Source organism: Salmo salar, chromosome 13, assembly GCF_965601325.2.
Source record: "Salmo salar chromosome 13, fSalSal1, whole genome shotgun sequence".
NCBI lineage: Eukaryota > Metazoa > Chordata > Actinopteri > Salmoniformes > Salmonidae > Salmo > Salmo salar.
In genome coordinates, this window is record NC_138303.1 from 93,244,839 (window position 1) to 93,262,994 (window position 18,156).

The window sequence follows — 18,156 nt, forward strand, 5'->3', positions numbered from 1 at the left end:
GCTAGCTAGCTGCGATTATCTGGAGTAAAGGTTCAGAGCTTGCAATAGGAATCCGGAGATGCGGTAGAGAAAAGCAGTCCGATATGCTCTGGGTTGATATCGCGCTGTGCAGACTGGCAGGAATTTGACCGGGCTGAGGCTGGCAGATGTCTGAGTTAATGGTGATGACCGCTAGCAGTGGCTAACTGACTACTAGCTAGTTAGCTGGCTAGCTTCTGAAGGGGGCTCCGTTTCTAAAGAATAACAAATAGCAGATCCATACCATGTTGGGTGAGGCGGGTTGCAGGAGTGCATGTTCAGTCCATAGATGGAAATTGAGATTAAAAATATTAAAAACATATACGAAGAAAAACGATATATACACGGGACAAGACAATCAAAACAGACATCCCACTGCTACGTCATCTTGGAAAATGTGTCTTTGCTGTGTGCTTAGGGTTGTAACCGTCGCTCCAGTGTGATGTCCTGAGCAGGTTTTCATCAAGGATCTCTCGGTACTTTGCTCAGTTCATCTTTCCCTCAATACTGACTAGTCTCCCAGTCCCTGCCGCTGAAAAACACCCCCACAGCATGATGCTGCCACCACCATCCTTGACCGTAGAGATGGTGCCAGGATTCCTCTAGACCTGACGCTTGGCATTCAGGCCAAAGAGTTCAATCTTGGTTTCATCAGACCAGAGAATCTTGTTTTCATGGTCTGAGCAGGCCATGGTTTGTAGGTGCCTTTTGGCAAACTCCAAGCGGGCTGTCATGTGCCTTTTACTGAGGAGTGGCTTCCGTCTGGCCACTCTACCATAAAGGCCTGATAGGTGGAGTGCTGCAGAGATTGTTGTCCTTCTGGAAGTTTCTCCCATCTCCACAGAGGAACTCTAGAGCTCTGACAGAGTGACCATCAGGTTCTTGGTCACCTCCCTGACCAAGGTCCTTCTCCCTGATTGCTCGGTTTGGCCGGGCGGCCTGCTCTAGGAAGAGTCTTGGTGGTTCCAAACTTCTTCCATTTAAGAATGATGGAGGTCACTGTGTTCTTGGTGACCTTCAATGCTGCAGACATTTTTTGGTACCCTTACCCAGATCTGTGCCTCTACACAATCCTGTCTCAGAGCTCTACGGACAATTTCTTCAACCTCATGTCCAATCAATTGAATTTACCACAGGTGGACTTCAATCAAGTTGTAGAAACATCAATGATGATCAATGGAAACAGGATACACCTGAGCTCAATTTCGAGTCTCATAGCAAAGGGTCTGAATACTTATATAAATAAGGCTTTTTTCATTTTTTTTGCAAAAAAAACTGTTTTTGCTTTGTCAATTTGGGGTATTGTGTGCAGATCGCTGAGGATTTTTTAAATTTCTTTAATCCATTTTATAATAAGGCTGTAACGTAACAAAAATGTTGAAAAAGTCAAGGGGTCTGAATACTTTCCAAGGCACTGTAGATCATTTGTTGTTGTTCATGTACATGCCTGGCATTTCTTAACTATTACTTTCTTCCAGCACCATTCATTCATATTCTTTACGATCATCAAAACCCCAAGGCAGGATTCTACATTGAGTGTACAAAACATTAGGAACACCTTTCTAATATTGAGTACAGAACAGCCTCAATTCGTCAGGGCATGGACTCTACAAGGTGTCGAACGCATTCCACAGGGATGCTGGCCCACGTTGACTCCAATGCTTCCCACAGTTGTGTCAAGTTGGCTGGATGTCCTTTGGGTGGTGGACCATTGACACACAAAGCAAACTGTTTAGCGTGAAAAATCCAGCAGCGATGCAGTTCTTGACACAAACCGGTGCACCTGCCTGGCACCTACTACCATAACCCGTTCAAAAAGGCACTTCAATTTTTTGTCTTGCCCATTCACACTCTGAATGACACAGATACACAATCCATGTCTCAATTGTATCAAGGCTTAGAGATTAGAGGTTGACCGATTAATCGGAATGGCCAATAAATTAGGGCCGATTTGAAGTTTTCATAACAATCGGAAATCGGTATTTTTGGACGCCGATTTACATTTTTTTTAAATTTAATTTAGACCTTTATTTAACTAGGCAAGTCAGTTAAGAACACATTCTTATTTTCAATGACGGCCTAGGAACGGTGGGTTAACTGCCTTGTTCAGGGACAGAACTACAGATTTTTACCTTGTCAGCTCAGGGATTCAATCTTGCAACCTTACGGTTAACTAGTCCAACGCTCTAACCACCTGCTTTACATTGCACTCCACGAGGAGCCTGCCTGTTACGCGAATGCAGTAAGAAGCTAAGGTAAGTTGCTAGCTAGCATTAAACTTATCTTATAAAAAACAATCAATCATTATCACTAGTTAACTACACATGGTTGATGATATTACTAGTTTATCTAGCCTGTCCTGCGTTGCATATAATCGCTTAGGTACACGTTGCTCCAACCATAAACATCAATGCCTTTATTAAAATCAATACACAACTATATATTTTTAAACCTGCATATTTAGTTAATATTGCCTGCTAACATGAATTTCTTTTAACTAGGGAAAACGTGTCACTTCTCTTGCAAACAGAGTCAGGGTATATGCAGCAGTTTGGGCCGCCTGGCTCGTTGCGAACTGTGAAGACTATTTCTTCCTAACAAAGACAGCCGACTTCGCCAAACGTGGGATGATATAATTAACAAAAGCCATTTGCGAAAAAAGCACAATCGTTGCACGACTGTACCTAACCATAAACATCAATGCCTTTCTTAAAATCAGTACACAGAAGTATATAATTTTTAAACCTGCATATTTAGCTAAAAGAAATCCAGGTTAGCAGGCAATATTAACCAGGTGAAATTGTGTCATTTTGCGTTCATTGCACGCAGTCAAGGTATATGCAACACTTTGGGTAATTTGTCAGAATTTTACGTAATTATGACATAACGCTGAAGGTTGTGCAATGTAACGTTTTGTTTTCGAGATGATAGTTTCCGGATTCGACCATATTAATGACCTAAGGCTTGTGTTTCTGTGTGTTATTATGTTATAATTAAGTCTATGATTTGATAGAGCAGTCTGACTGAGCGATGGTAGGCAGCAGCAGGCTCGTAAGCATTCATTCAAAATAGCACTTTCGTGCGTTTTGCCAGCAGCCCTTCGCAATGCATTGCGCTGTTTATGACTTCAAGCCTATCTACTCCTGAGATTAGGCTGGTGTATCAATTTGAAATGGCTAGCTAGTTAGCCAGGTGCGCGCTAATAGCGTTTCAAACGTCACTCGCTCTGAGACTTGGAGTAGTTTTTTCCCTTCCTCAACATGGGTAACGCTGCTTCGAGGGTGGCTGTTGTCGATGTGTTCCTGGTTCGAGCCCAGGTAGGAGCGAGGAGAGGGACGGAAGCTATACTGTTACACTGGCAATACTAAAGTGCCTATAAGAACATCCAATAGTCAAAGGTATATGAAATGCAAATCGTATAGAGAGAAATAGTCCTATAATTCCTATAATAACTACAACCTAAAACATTTTACCTGGGAATATTGAAGACTCATGTTAAAAGGAACCACCAGCTTTCTTATGTTCGCATGTTCTGAGCAAGGAACTTAAACGTTAGTTTTTTTACATGGCACATATTGCACTTTTACTTTCTTCTCCAACACTTTGTTTTTGCATTATTTAAACCAAATTGAACATGTTTCATTATTTATTTGAGGCTAAATTGATTTTATTGAGTTAAAATAAGTGTTCATTCAGTATTGTTGTAATTGTCATTATTACAACAACAAAAAAAAAAAAAAAAATATATATATATATATATATATATATATATATGTATTTAATAAATGTATTATATATATATATATTTTTAAATCGTCCGAATACTCGGCAGCGGGTTTTTTGGGCCTCCAATAATCGGCATCGAAAAATCATAATAGGTCGACCGATTAGAGATCCTTCTTTAACTTGTCTCCTCCCCTTCATCTACACTGATTGAAGTGGATTTAACAAGTGACATCAATAAGGGATCATAGCTGTCACCTGGATTCACCTAGTCGGACTATGTCATGGAAAGAGCAAGTGTTCCTAATGTTTTGTACACTCAGTGTACATGGTTACTTCAAACTCTGCAGGCTAACATTCCTAAAAAAGACCATTCATTTATAAATTAATATGAATTCGGAGGGCTAAAATGATTCAATATTAAAGCATTGAACCTCTCATTAAAGGCTTCAGTCATACAAAAGTTATACTTAAATCCGAACTGGTTCTCCAGCAAATTAGTAAAAATGGCTCACCCTATGATCAAAAAGGGCCTTTTCCCATTTATTCAGATTACAACCTCACTTCTTTCAAAATGAAATAATCTCCAAAATAGGACTACTTTTAATACAAGCTGGCTGCAGTTTAATCCACCAGAAAAGCCAAAACAAATACACTAATTGATAAAAAAAACATTATCTTTGGAAAAATATATAATCTTTGTAAATGATATCATAATTAGGACTGGGGGAGTTGTCACACATGCAGCTAACAAAATATATATGGAAATGTCTGCTCTATCCAAAATTACAACTAACTGATTTCTGCAAATTATGGACTCCTCTTTAAATCTGCGTATTCCTCCAAAGCTCAGTTGTCCTGAGTCTGCACAACTCTGTCAGGACCTAGGGAGACACTAAAGTGTTTTAGTACTATATCTCTTGACACAATGATGAAAATAATCATGGCCTCTAAACCTTCAAGCTGCATACTGGACCCTATTCCAACTAAACTACTGAAAGAGCTGCTTCCTGTGCTTGGCCCTCCTATGTTGAACATAATAAACGGCTCTTTATCCACCGGATGTGTACCAAACTCACTAAAAGTGGCAGTAATAAAGCCTCTCTTGAAAAAGCCAAACCTTGACCCAGAAAATATAAAAAAAGTATCGGCCTATATCGGATCTCCCATTCCTCTCAACATTTTTTGAAAAAGCTGTTGCGCAGCAACTCACTGCCTTCCTGAAGACAGACAATGTATACAAAATGCTTCAGTCTGGTTTTAGACCCCATCATAGCACTGAGACTGCACTTGTGAAGGTGGTAAATTACCTTTTAATGGCGTCAGACCGAGGCTCTGCAGCTGTCCTCGTGCTCCTAGACCTTAGTGCTGCTTTTGATACCATCGATCACCACAGATTGGAAACCCAAATTGGCCTACACGGACAAGTTCTGGCCTGGTTTAGATCTTATCTGTCGGAAAGATATCAGTTTGTCTCTGTGAATGGTTTGTCCTCTGACAAATCAACTGTACATTTCAGTGTTCCTCAAGGTTCCGTTTTAGGACCACTATTGTTTTCACTATATATTTTACCTCTTGGGGATGTCATTCGAAAACATAATGTTAACTTTCACTGCTATGCGGATGACATACAGCTGTACATTTCAATGAAACATGGTGAAGCCCCAAAATTGTCCTCGCTGGAAGCCTGTGTTTCAGACATAAGGAAGTGGATGGCTGCAAACTTTCTACTTTTAAATTCAGACAAAACAGAGATGCTTGTTCTAGGTCCTAAGAAACAAAGAGATCTTCTGTTGAATCTGACAATTCATCTTGATGGTTGTACAGTCGTCTCAAATAAAACTGAAGGACCTCGGCGTTACTCTGGACCCTGATCTCTCTTTTGACGAACATATCAAGATTGTTTCAAGGACAGCTTTTTTCCATCTGCGTAACATGGCAAAGATCAGACATTTTCTGTCCAAAATTGATGCAGAAGAATGTATCCATGCTTTTGTTACTTCTAGGTTAGACTACTGCAATGCTCTACTTTCCGGCTACCCGGATAAAGCATTAAATAAACTTCAGTTAGTGCTAAATACGGCTGCTAGAATCCTGACTAGAACCAAAAAATGTGATCATATTACTCCAGTTCTAGCCTCCCTATACTGGCTTCCTGTTAAGGCAAGGGCTGATTTCAAGGTTTTACTGCTAACCTACAAAGCACTACATGGGCTTGCTCCTACCTATCTTTCTGATTTGGTCCTGCCGTACATACCTACACGTACGCTATGGTCACAAGACGCAGGCCTCCTAATTGTCCCTAGAATTTCTAGGCAAACAGCTGGAGGCAGGGCTTTCTTCTATAGAGCTCAATTTTTATGGAATGGTCTGCCTACCCATGTGAGAGACGCGGACTCTGTCTCAACCTTTAAGTCTTTATTGAAGACTTATCTCTTCAGTAGGTCCTAGTGTAGTCTGGCCCAGGAGTGTGAAGGTGAATGGAAAGGCACAGGAGCAACGAACCGCCCTTGCTGTCTCTGACTAGCCGGTTCCCCTCTCCACTGGGATTCTCTGCCTCTAACCCTATCACAGGGGTCGAGTCACTGGCTTACTGGTGCTCTTCCATGCCGTCCCTAGGAGGGATGCGTCACTTGAATGGGTTGAGTGACTGATGTGGTCGGCACCCCCCCTTGGGTTGTGCCGTGGCGGAGATCTTTGTGGGCTATACTCGGCCTTGTCTCAGGATGGTAAGTTGGTGGTTGAAGAAATCCCTCTAGTGGTGTGGGGGCTGTGATTTGGCAAAGTGGGTGGGGTTATATCCTGCCCGTTTGGCCCTGTCCGGGGGTATCATCGGATGGGGGCACAGTGTCTCCTGACCCCTCCTGTATTTATGCTGCAGTAGTTTATGTGTCAGAGGGCTAGGGTCAGTCTGTTATATCTAGAGTATTTCTCCAGTGTGAATTTAAGTCACTCTCTCACTCTCATTTTCCCCAGCACTTTTATTTTCCCCAGCACAAGGTGCACCTGTGTAACAATCATGCTGTTTAATCAGCTTCTTGATATGCCACACCTGTTAGGTATATGGATTATCATGGCAAAGGAGAAATGCTCACTAACAGGGATGTAAACAAATTTGTGCACATAATTTGAGATAAAATAAGCTTTTTGTGCATTTGGAACATTTCTGGGATATTTTATTTCAGCTCATGACCAACACTTTACATATTGTGTTTATATTTTAGGAGCACGAGCACGCCTTGAAAAAGTAAAGATTCTAGCTTTAATCTCTCAAATATTTTTCATTGTGCTCCTAAATTTATTTGCGTGCGCCTACATTTTTCAAAATTGGCGCACAAAGGTCAGTGTAGAGCCCTGGGCAGCCTGAAATGCTGGTCAAACCTGCTGACAGCAGCAGCAAGCTCTTCGGTACTGAATAGAGGAGAAAGAGGCTGTCCACACATCTCCCCTATACACCCGCTCTCTAGTCAGCCTGATCAATCCCCGGCATATTCACTTTTCTGTCACTAACATTAAACCACTTAGAAATGTTGTTATCTAAAACCCATTCAGTTACAGCACTATAGTCCTGAAATGGTTGGTCTTTCAAAAGGTGGCCAAGCCCATTTGCACTGATACGAAAGTGCACCCTCACATTCTGCTAAACAGATAATGAATTGATTGGCACATATACAGCATAGTAAAATAGCATAGTAATTGAATTTTGTTGTCTCATTTCCATGATTGCATATAGGCTCTGTCAGTAACCAAAAACGTAGGAAATAACAAATAATCAAATCACACTGAAACAGAATGGAGCGATTGAATGTAACTAATACTGAGATCTAGGCCAACAGTGAGAAGAAGTGTTCCAAGCCTGATGAGACAGAAGAAGCCATGACGCTGCCTAGCTGGCTGGCTGATAGTGACACACTCACCTTTAGCAGAGGGAGGACAAGGAAGGCTCCGCCCCCACTGGCCTCAATGATGATGGCGACGAATTTTGGGTTGACGGCACAGAAGGAGCTGTCCCATGTGACACGGGAGACGCGGATGTCATCATAGCACTGGTCGTTCTTCAGCGCCTGGCCAAAGACATGACGGAACTTACTCGCTCGTACCACTCGCCTGAACATATCTGCCATCAGAAGGAGAGACAGACAGGGAGAGATGTCAGACAGATGCTAGAACAGGGTTACTAAGGACATAAAGTTAACAGTGTACTAAAGGCGACAGATAGTGATACAGTTTATGACAGACCTCTCAGTAGCTACTTTAAACACTTCAGCAGCACTAGTTCACATGGATTTGTTCATTACAAATGTATCTTTAGACCTCCTCTTATGAGTGAAAATTATACTAAAAACAAACTGGTGTGGTCATTGTTCACTAGCCAAACTGATGCTCAGTTAATGTGAAGCCACTCCAGCCAGAACACATATTAAAAGCTTAATGGGACATTGCCATTGGTACATTATGAGACATTAATGAGTCAATCTCTGCCTCAAATGGTAGCGCAGGGCTAAGCTAAGCTGTCCCAAGCTTCGATGGCAGAGCTGTCTCCCAGTCAGAAGAGGCAGACTTGTAGATGACTACTTTTCTGTGCATCTGATCAAACAAGGTGCTGGCTGAGTTTGTGTGTATGAACTATGAACCAAGGAAAATTAGATTTTTTTAAACCATTATTTAACTAATTAATTATTTAACAGCCTAGGAACAGTGGGTTAACTGCCTTGTTCAGGGGCAGAACAGGTTTTTACCTTGTCAGCTCAGGGATTCGATCTTGCAACCTTTCGGTTACTAGTCCAACGCTCTAACCACTAGGCTACCTGCCGCATTAGCCTAATAGCTATTTTGACAAACTTTCTTATTTGTCTACTTAGCCAACTTTATTCACATTGCCCAAATGTTCAACTTTGGCAGGCTAAATGTTGGTGTAAGCTGGCCAAAACGTTCGACAAGAGAGCTCAGTTTAGCTAGCGTATTGCTCGGTTTCCAAACAAAACAGATGATAGATTCCCATCACGCCTCACAGGGAGCAGGCTCCAATCAGAAGAGCTGACGCTACTGCAGGAAGAGCTTAATCAATTACAGTTTAGCATCAAAGGCTTCTGTGTTGGTCTCCCATAGCCCCTAACAGAAAGCAGTACATAGCCACAATACAGCACCGTAAAATCAAAAACCTTGACCTGGTGGATCCTCCTGAGGAGTGTGCAGTAGGCATTTTGCCAGTGTGCCACCCATGTAAAAACATGAACTATTGTTGGCATTTGGATTGAATAATTGTTGATCCTCCCACCATCCTTCATATGGAATGTTGTTTTTTGATGGGTGATGGTTTCCTGCAGACATAGCTTTGTTTCCTTAACAGGAAGTGGATGCAGAAGTTCTATCCTTCCTTTAGCCCATGCGCATGGCAGACTGTGATAATAGCTGAGACTATAAGGAAAAGGACAGCACAAATGTCCGCCATCAGTCATTCTACTAGTATTATTAACTAGTGATTGGGGGGGGGGCAACATGTTTTCAGCACTTTTATTTCAATTACATATCAAAACTCTTTCTCATGCTCTCTCTAGTCTCTCTGCAGCAGAAATATAGTGAGCAATATGTTTGGAACATCAAATTGCAATACATATATAATTGTGAGAATCATAATACATATCGTATCGGCACATCATAGCGTGAGATCCCTGGCAATTCCCAGCACTAGTATTAACCCACATGCTGCTACCTTCAACATCTATTCAGAATGTTCACTGATGGCCTCGCAATCTTGTAAGGATAACCAGAATGTAGTGAATAGCCCATCCTATTGACCCGATGTAAGCACTGGGTAGAATCTGATGGTTTATTGTTGGGGCCTCCGAGCTATTATACAAGGAGCTGGTACATGTATCAATGGGCTGTCCTCGCTCTAGAGCTACGGTGTTACATTCTTCTGACTGAGCTCAACCAAGTCCATCTCCCAACTCATAAAGTATACTCAGTTCATGGGTTTGCATCCTTCTGAAGAAATGGGGCCAGTGACTGAAACATCTCCCTAGCAAATAATACACTATTTATTTATATTTCATATAAATCATATTAGCCTAAACATAGGCTAGCATCCATTTGTCCTGAAGACCCTTCTAGTCACACATCGATCCCTCTCGGAGCAGGAACTGCCATTAGCACAGCAAGACCCATCTCTCCTGGATCAAATATCCTCCTGGGTCAAAGCCTTGGGTACAGGACTATTTGACCACAGACTGCATCACTACAACTGCATCATGCAGCCAGAGAAGGACATGCAGGGTTTAACAAACAGAACACGATGTTCCATTATTAGTTTCAGGCCTGATTATTCATTTTGGAAAGGCTCTCCTCTCACATACATGAACCGTCCAACAAGATGTGCTCCACGCGTCACATGCCAACTTTCCAGAGAGCAGGATGGCACATAAAGGACTAACTCTGGGGTAGCACCACTCCAACATACATACCAGCAGCCATATGACCCTTTGGTCTTCATCATCCTTTTAATTACTGAAAAGTGTATCTCACAGTACTTCAATCCGAGACTGGGAATCACCATTCCATTTATCTCATCAAGTTACAGTTTGAAGCTGTACATCTAACTGGGGGCGGCAGGTAGCCTAGTGGTTAGAGCATTGGGCCAGTAACCGAAAGGTTTCTACATCGAATCCCTAAGCTGACGAGGTAAAAATCTATCGTTCTGCCCCTGAACAAGGCAGTTAACCCACTGTTCCTAGGCCGTCATTGTGAATAAGAATGTGTTCTTAACTGACTTGCCTAGTTAAATAATAAATAAAAATGGAAGGCTAATACATATGTTTTACTATATGTCACAGTTATGTCTGCCAGCCAGTTCTAGTGTCAAATATATTCTGCTGCTAAACAGAGGTGGATCATGTATTTTCTCACCCCTGATAGACATCTATCTATCATCTATCTACATCCTAACTGCAACTAAACCCATAGAAACAGATCATGATCAATTTATACGAGCAATGCAAAACATCTGCTATAGTAAGCCCTAGGTATTGTGAGGTAGGCCATATGCCACTATTATGTAACAAAATGTATGCATTTGTGTTCAAAATGATGACAATTGTGGTCAGTAGGCCATATGCTTACTCTTTCCTGGCAAGAAAAGAGGTGCAGTAGACAGACTGATAACTCCAGTCTCAGATTGAACTGCGACAACACCACAGCGGCATCTATTATCAGTGTATGACCTACTAGACTGGATATCATTGGACACACAATTGACTGCCACAGACTACTGTATTTACATGCACTATTTTTGTGCAACGCTAGTGTGCGGGAAGCCAGAGGTTAAATAAAATTCTATTTCAACTTACTGTACCGGTGGGCAGGAAAGTTGGTCATTATGAGGGGGGGAATTTGAGACAAAATATCTAAAGGATCCTATTATTAAACAGACTTCCAAACGTGGGTATTTTGTAGACCCGCTTCCTATCGGCTTACCTCATGTCAAAACAAGTTACTCCTTTTTTGTCCACATATTATGGCGCATGTGCAGGACTTTTATTTTGACATGAGGTAATCAGGAGAAGAGGTGGTTCTACAACAGACCAGCTTTGGAAAGTCTGTTTAATAATATGATCCTTTAAATATTTTGTATCAAATTCCCCCATCATAATGACCAATCCTCCTGCCCACTGTCAATGTAAGTTGAAATTGAATTGTATTTAACTTCTGGCTTCACGCGGACTGTTTTTGTGCAACCCAATACAATACAATTGAAATGAACGCAAGTGTATTTAAATACACCCGCGTTGTTAACAGCAGCTACCAGAGCATGTAGCTAGCGATCTAAGCAACGTTAGCTAGCTATTATTGAATTAACTAGATGACTGGGTCCTGTAGGTTACTGTAATCTGTATGCTTCTGATTAATACAGGTGATTGGTCAAAGCAGAAATTGAAGTACAGTGTAATAATAAACCAACAAATTTGATCATAGAGCATAACTAGGCAGGCTACTCTTGATTCCATACGCTAAAGGTGGACAATAGCCATACATTGTGTGGCTAGCAAAAATGCTACCTACTTCCCTATGTGCAATTCATTAGTAATAATTTTCAAAGGCAGATCATCACCCAGGAGGATAAATGATAGGTTAACAAGACTTGCTAAAGCGATGTCTAATAAATGTATCGATAAAGACGCTCATGAATTTACTGTTTACTACTATCGGCTAGAATTTGGAGCATGATTGACACCGCCAGCGAGCTATTATAACAAAAGTGCATATTTTATCCATGGCTCTGGCTGTTACCATTCATTAACGGTGCACAGCCGGGTTGGTTAGCTAGCAGCAAGATGTTTACTCCAAATACAGACCGGTCTATTTTCCTTACCTCCTAAATCTATGCGAAATTTTCCGTGAACGCGAGGTAATCAATATGAACACATGAATATGGTAGTTTAGCCCTCGTCCGTTAGGATTTTCCCTTGTTACACTCGTTTAGCCGTTCGAGTATTCTTCTTTCCCTCCAGACTGCAATTCTATGAACCGGAAGCAACGCCCTGTTCCATCCCCGCCTCTTACATACGAGGAATTTTAGGATAACAATTGTCTTATTTATATGATAATGATACCCTTTTATTTATTTTATTTTTTATTTTTTCTCCAGTGAAAATTATTAAGTGAGTCTATGAAAGCATCACTAACACTGTCATAAGTAGGCTTATAATAATAATGTTTAGTGCGCCTGTAAGTGGTGATTCTGAGAATGGCAAGGCAGGCAGCTCCACATTATAAAAAAATATATATTTCTCCCAGTTTACCACATTTCCCAGATGTTTGCGCCTGGTCAATGTACATTTGTTAAATAGAATCCCACAGTGGAGGTGTTATAATACCCATAGGGGATTTTAGAAACACTTAAAATAAGGGCTGTGTTTCGTGTAGGCTTACCCTGGTGTGATGTTTTGCTAACCATGTAAATCTCTCTCTGACAAGATGACGTATCAATATATTCGTCTCTATTTACTCTAAGATTCGAAAATGCTAATTAGCATCAAAGTAGACATCATGCAAAACTTTAAATCCCTGCAAGCTCCTGCACGTCACCTGTAGCTGATATCTTTGCCAGCAGGTAATGTGTCAATTTAAAACATGCACAAGACAGTTCACAGAATTGTAGCATTTCATTTTTGGGGGGTAAATACAGGTGAATATATTGATAAAAGTAATCTTGTCCTAGAGAAAAGAGTACAATAATGTGCCATTATTTTCAAGGAAAACAATACTCAGTTATCAGATGTCACACCAAGGTAAGCCAACACGAAACACAGACCTATTTTAAGTGTTTCTAAAATCCCCTATGGGAAAAATTTATGGTGGAAAAACAATTGGAACCATTTCCCTGTTTGACCTCTAGGTTTTATGACTCATACTGTGGTACTCTATTACATTTACATTTTAGTCATTTAGCAGACGCGCTTATGCGGAGTAACTTACAGTAGTGAGTACATACATTCTGTGTACTTTTTTTCATTCTGGTCCCAAATGGGAATCGAACCCACAACCCTAGTGTTGCAAGCGTCATGCTCTACGAACTGATCCACACGGGACACAGGACTGTTCTATCTACAGTACGACTGAACCCAAAGGCCTGACTAACACATTCTCATGCGTACAGTACGCACTATAGTTACAAAGGACAAGTATGACTCATTGACTTGCAAGCGGTGCTCAAAACCAGACTGCAATCTGACAGCAATAGCTTTTTTACAACTCAAGTTCCTCACATGGCTGTGTGTGTGCATTTGTGTGTGTGAGAGAAAGAGACACACACACACAGATGGGAGGGAGGAAGGAAGTAAGGGAGGGATGGAGGGAGGAAAGAAAGAAAGAAAGAAAGAAAGAAAGAAAGAAAGAAAGAAAGAAAGAAAGAAAGAAAGAAAGAAAGAAAGAAAGAAAGAAAGAAAGAAAGAAAGAAAGAAAGAAAGAAAGAAAGAAGAGAAAGGAGGGAGGGAGGGAGACATAGATAAAGAGACAGCCAGAGAGAGTATTTGATCCAAAGCACTTTATTACCTTTTTTGGGTTCAGGCTTTGTCTCTGGTGGTTTTTCAGCAGGCTTCTTAGTGACATCGAAGGCCTTCTTCATCTGTGATACTTTCAGGCTCTGGCCCAGGTCCACGGCCCTGTCAATGGACTTGGACATGAGGGGTTCTGTCCGCTCTGCGTGCCTGATCATGGACTTGACCGTGAGGCGTTCTGTCTGGTCTGCATGCCTGATCATGGACTTGGACATGAGGGGTTCTGTCCGCTCTGCGTGCCTGATCATGGACTTGACCGTGAGGGGTTCTGTCCGGTCTGCGTGCCTGATTCTCTGGTACATCTGGTTGGTCTCCTTTATGAGCTCAGCCACAGGCCTGTATGTCTCAGTTTCAAGCTCAGCCACAGACTCACGATCGGTAGGCTCACCAAGACCACTATGGATTCTGTGGTCACCAAGGTTCTTCCAACGGACATCTGTGCTAACCGTGTCAGGTTGGGGTTTAGGGTCATCATCTTCATCTTCCATTCTCTCACACAAGGCCAGCTCTCGTTCTCGTATCTCCTCATCATCTGAAGGCCAAGCTATGTCCTCTGAGTTTGGAACTGTTTCTAATGGAACACATGGCTTATGGGGCTTTGTGGGTACAGGAGGTGGTGGGCCTTTGAGTTTAGCCTGCTTTTCCAAAAAAGTTTGTCTGTCCAACATGTCAAGTTGTTTTGGTTTCTCCTCTTCCGCAGCAAGTTTCACCATTCTTGCCCAAGCATCAAAATCTATGATATTTCTATACTTTTCCTCTCTAGTTGGTGCCCTTTGTTGTTGTGAAAAATCATCCATTGAATCAAAATGATCTGACGTGTACATGTTGGATGGTACAGTGTAAGAAGAACCTGTGTCATCCCATAACACACACATACCCCGAGAAGCTGTGTCGCAAGCATTTCCTTTGCTGACTTGATGTGGTTGTCTCCTCTTCTTCTTTTCCTCTTTGTGGTGATAATCATCACCTCTTTTCTGTTCATCCATAGAGTATGTTTTTGTAGCTGGAATCTTAAAGGGATTTTGGGGCTTTTTTGGGACAGGTGGAGGAGGCCCCTTCGGTTTAGGCCTCTCTACTGGAACAGAAGGATCTATAGAGGCCCCTGTTGTTCTGTCCTCTGGCTGGGTGAAATCCATACTGTTGTTATGTTGTTTTGGCACTGTGCTCGCCATCTCCTTCTCAGGCAGAAGGTGAGTGATGGGTGGTGGGGTGGTGACATGAGTGTAACAGACAGGCTCTCTCTCCCTCTGCATGGGAACAACCTGCCTCTGCCCATCACTACCCTCTAGCTTTGGCACAGAGAGAGGAGGGGAGGGAATCACATTGCATTGTTCTAATGAGTCATCAGCTAAATGTTGATGGTTGGTGATGGAGGTGCATGTGTCAGGGGAAGAGGATACTGGTTTTGCTTTTCCAGTATAAGTTGTAGTTTGCTGTTGTAAGGAGACACTTCTATCATTGCTCTCTACATTATCAAACTTTTTTACACCTATTTGTGAATGAATAGATTTCCCTCTTTTGTCTGTACCTTTGGCGTTTGGCCTTGGTGGAGGCTGAGGAGGATGTGGTGGTTTTAGATTTCCTTGGACACCTGTTGAAGATGATATGTGTAGTTCAGGTTCACACTGGTTTGACTCACATGGCCCAATCCTGTTGTCTTTGACACAGTCTCTTTTTACTTCCCTTCTCTGTGTGTCTTTCACCTGTGGATGCTCATCTGGGGCTGTGGCCTTCTGCTCTTTCTCAGTTTGTGAACCACTCTTAACTGGATCTGTCTTTTCCCAGCATTTGTCCGGCTTCATTTTTGTGTTGAGTGCAATTAATGCTTCTGTTTTCTCATCAAGTTCTTCCTCTATATTCAATAGGACCAAATCCTCATGAGTGCAGTTTTTATCATCATAGAATGTATTATTTATATCAGTTGACTTGGAATTGGCATGAGTTGATTCAATACTCAAGAGGTCTGGTTCTTTGCCTTGAATGCCCATTTTGAGATCACAAACTGCAGTAATTCCAGACTCATTCTCCGAAATAGCTTTGACAGCTTTAGTTCGTTCAGCCTTCTTTGGGGGACACCCGATGCCTGCCGGTTCAGCCAAATGTGGATCTGCTCTTTCCAAACAGTCTGCTGGTGAACGTGAGGTTTGTGCCTCGCAACCACTGCTGCCTTTACAGGAAAGAACACAATAAGTGTTTACAGTGCTGCTTGTATCCTCATCCCATGTTACTTGTGTTTTGCTTGTTTCGGTGCCCAAAGATGAGGCTGTCTGTGATTCCTGCTGTTTCTTTCCGCTAAGAAGTCTGTCCTCACTGAGCCTCAGATCATCCACAGCAGAATAAACGTTCCTCTGTGGGTCAGTGGGCAACATTGGAAGGTCTTGAGGTTTATCCACACCAGCGGCAGAAGTCGTTACCTCCTCCACTATTCTTTTTACAGAAGGCTGTTTCTTTTCCTTCTCTTTGTCCCTGCTATCAGCAATCGCGCTGCTCACATCACACGATAACCACGATTCATCCTTCTCCAGAAGTACGAAGTCCTCCTTGGTAGGTTCTGAGATCAAGTCCTCTGTGTTAGACCTATCTGTCATATCCTCTGTATCTGAGTCTCTGTGCCCACCACCAGCAGGGCATTTACTCATCACTTGTCCTTCCATTGTAGCTCCTGTCCCAGTATTCACCCTTTTCTTATTATCCGCAGATTTCTTCTGTGTTTTGGGCTCTGAGCACTGTGTGCTCCTCTCAGAGCTCAGGATACATTCTGGCATATCTGTACTATGTGTGACAGCCCTGTCTTCTCTGTCCCCTCCCTCGTTCCCGCCCCCCACGGTCAAAGGGCTCTGTTCTTCGCCAAGAGCGGGGCTCATTGGCTCCTTAATGAGGGTGTCTGTTAGGGCAGGGGTCGCAGTGAGCTCATCGTCCCCCTGCTCAGTGGCCAGGCTGCTGCTGACAATCAGTTGCTCTGCTATCCCATAGCTCCCAGTCCCAGCGCTACGACAACCGCTGCCCTGTTCACTGGGCTCCAACTGTGCCTCAAGGCCCTCTTCTCCCCCCTGCTTCGACTGCTCTCCTCCATTGTAGGCATTTGTTGAGACTCCTTCCTTTTCCAACCCTTTGTTCAGTTTCTGACCCATTCGTTGTTGTTCTTTTTTTTTCTCTATAGGAGGAGAGAGATACACGTCAAGACACAGCTGTTGTCAAGGAACGACTCAGAGTGAACAGTAGCATGCTGCTTGCGTATCTCTTAATTTGACATAAGGCCTTGTGCCAAGCCTCTCCCTGTCTGACTCACTCACCCCGTACCTCTCTCTCACTTTCCATATTTCTGTATATAAATAGAAGATAGGAATAAAATAAATTACCCCCCCCCCCCCTCCAGTGAACTATTTCTATCCCTCCTCATTCTGTCCTGCTGGAATGTTGTGGCACTATAATTAAAGTGGCTCTCACTGCCGCCGGTGAGTCACAGGCCAGGGCAACTGGGATAATAGATCAGTCACCAGCCTGGTGCCAAGGTCACACACTGAGGGCTGTTTGGAACATGAACAGAACAAAACTGATGTCCATTTCCCATTGAAAATGAATCAGTAAGGGATACTGAGATATCATATCTTCAGTAAGAGCATGATCTAAGCGCACTCTTAGAATATTACAGTAAGACATTAGACAGAATTAAACCAATCAATTGTTTATGATTGTTATGACAATGAGGACTAAGGAAAGGCCAGCTGGAAAACAGATCAGTCACAAGGGTTTTGACTTTGGAACAGGATTGTCAGTCTGGGAACTGATCAGGACAGTTTTACGACTGACGTGATGGATGGTCGAGGGTAGATTATTTCAGAGGAACAAAGCTCAACAGGCATTAAAATGGCATGCTGTTTCTTAGTAGTTCTAGGTTGCAAACAAAAATACAAATTATTATGTCCTCAACTGACCATCACACTAAGGTCGGTTTATTGTCTGAAGTAAACACTTGTCATTTATACCATGGCAAAACTTGAAATGTGCATAGGCCTATTAAACGTGACAGCCCACTAACTGGCAGCCTGGCGCTATGACACAGAAATGTGACTCCCTGCCCTTAACAGCATATGTAGCAATACATTTTTTATGTTCATAGGGTGTTGATTTAGTAGACTACAACATGGACAGTGACTAAACATAAACTCAGCAAAAAAATAAACATTCTCTCACTGTCAACTGTGTTTATTTTCAGCAAACTTAACATGTGCAAATATTTGTATGAACATAAGATTCAATAACTGAGACATAAACTGAACAAGTTCCACAGACGTGACTTACAGAAATGGAATAATGCGTCCCTGAACAAAGGGGGGTCAAAATCAAAAGTAACAGTCAG

General features: G+C 42.3%; 1 protein-coding gene across 2 annotated transcripts in view; it reads right to left on the reverse strand.

The window, feature by feature from the left end:
• The window catches only part of LOC106568201 (coronin-1C-A), a 34,915-nt gene extending 18,360 nt beyond the window's left edge, over positions 1-16,555 (reverse strand). Inside the window, exons 1-2 of one of the 2 annotated variants that reach the window (XM_014138329.3) lie at positions 13,792-16,555; positions 7,659-7,858 (exon numbers count right to left, since the gene is read on the reverse strand). In XM_014138329.3, coding sequence (XP_013993804.2) covers positions 7,659-7,858; positions 13,792-16,450 — 2,859 coding nt within the window. In that variant the 5' untranslated portion in view covers positions 16,451-16,555. Of the gene's footprint in view, positions 1-7,658; positions 7,859-12,109; positions 12,282-13,791 lie in introns of those variants that run through there. The other variant, XM_014138331.3, reaches the window with a different exon arrangement.
• Positions 16,556-18,156: the final 1,601 nt, after the last annotated feature.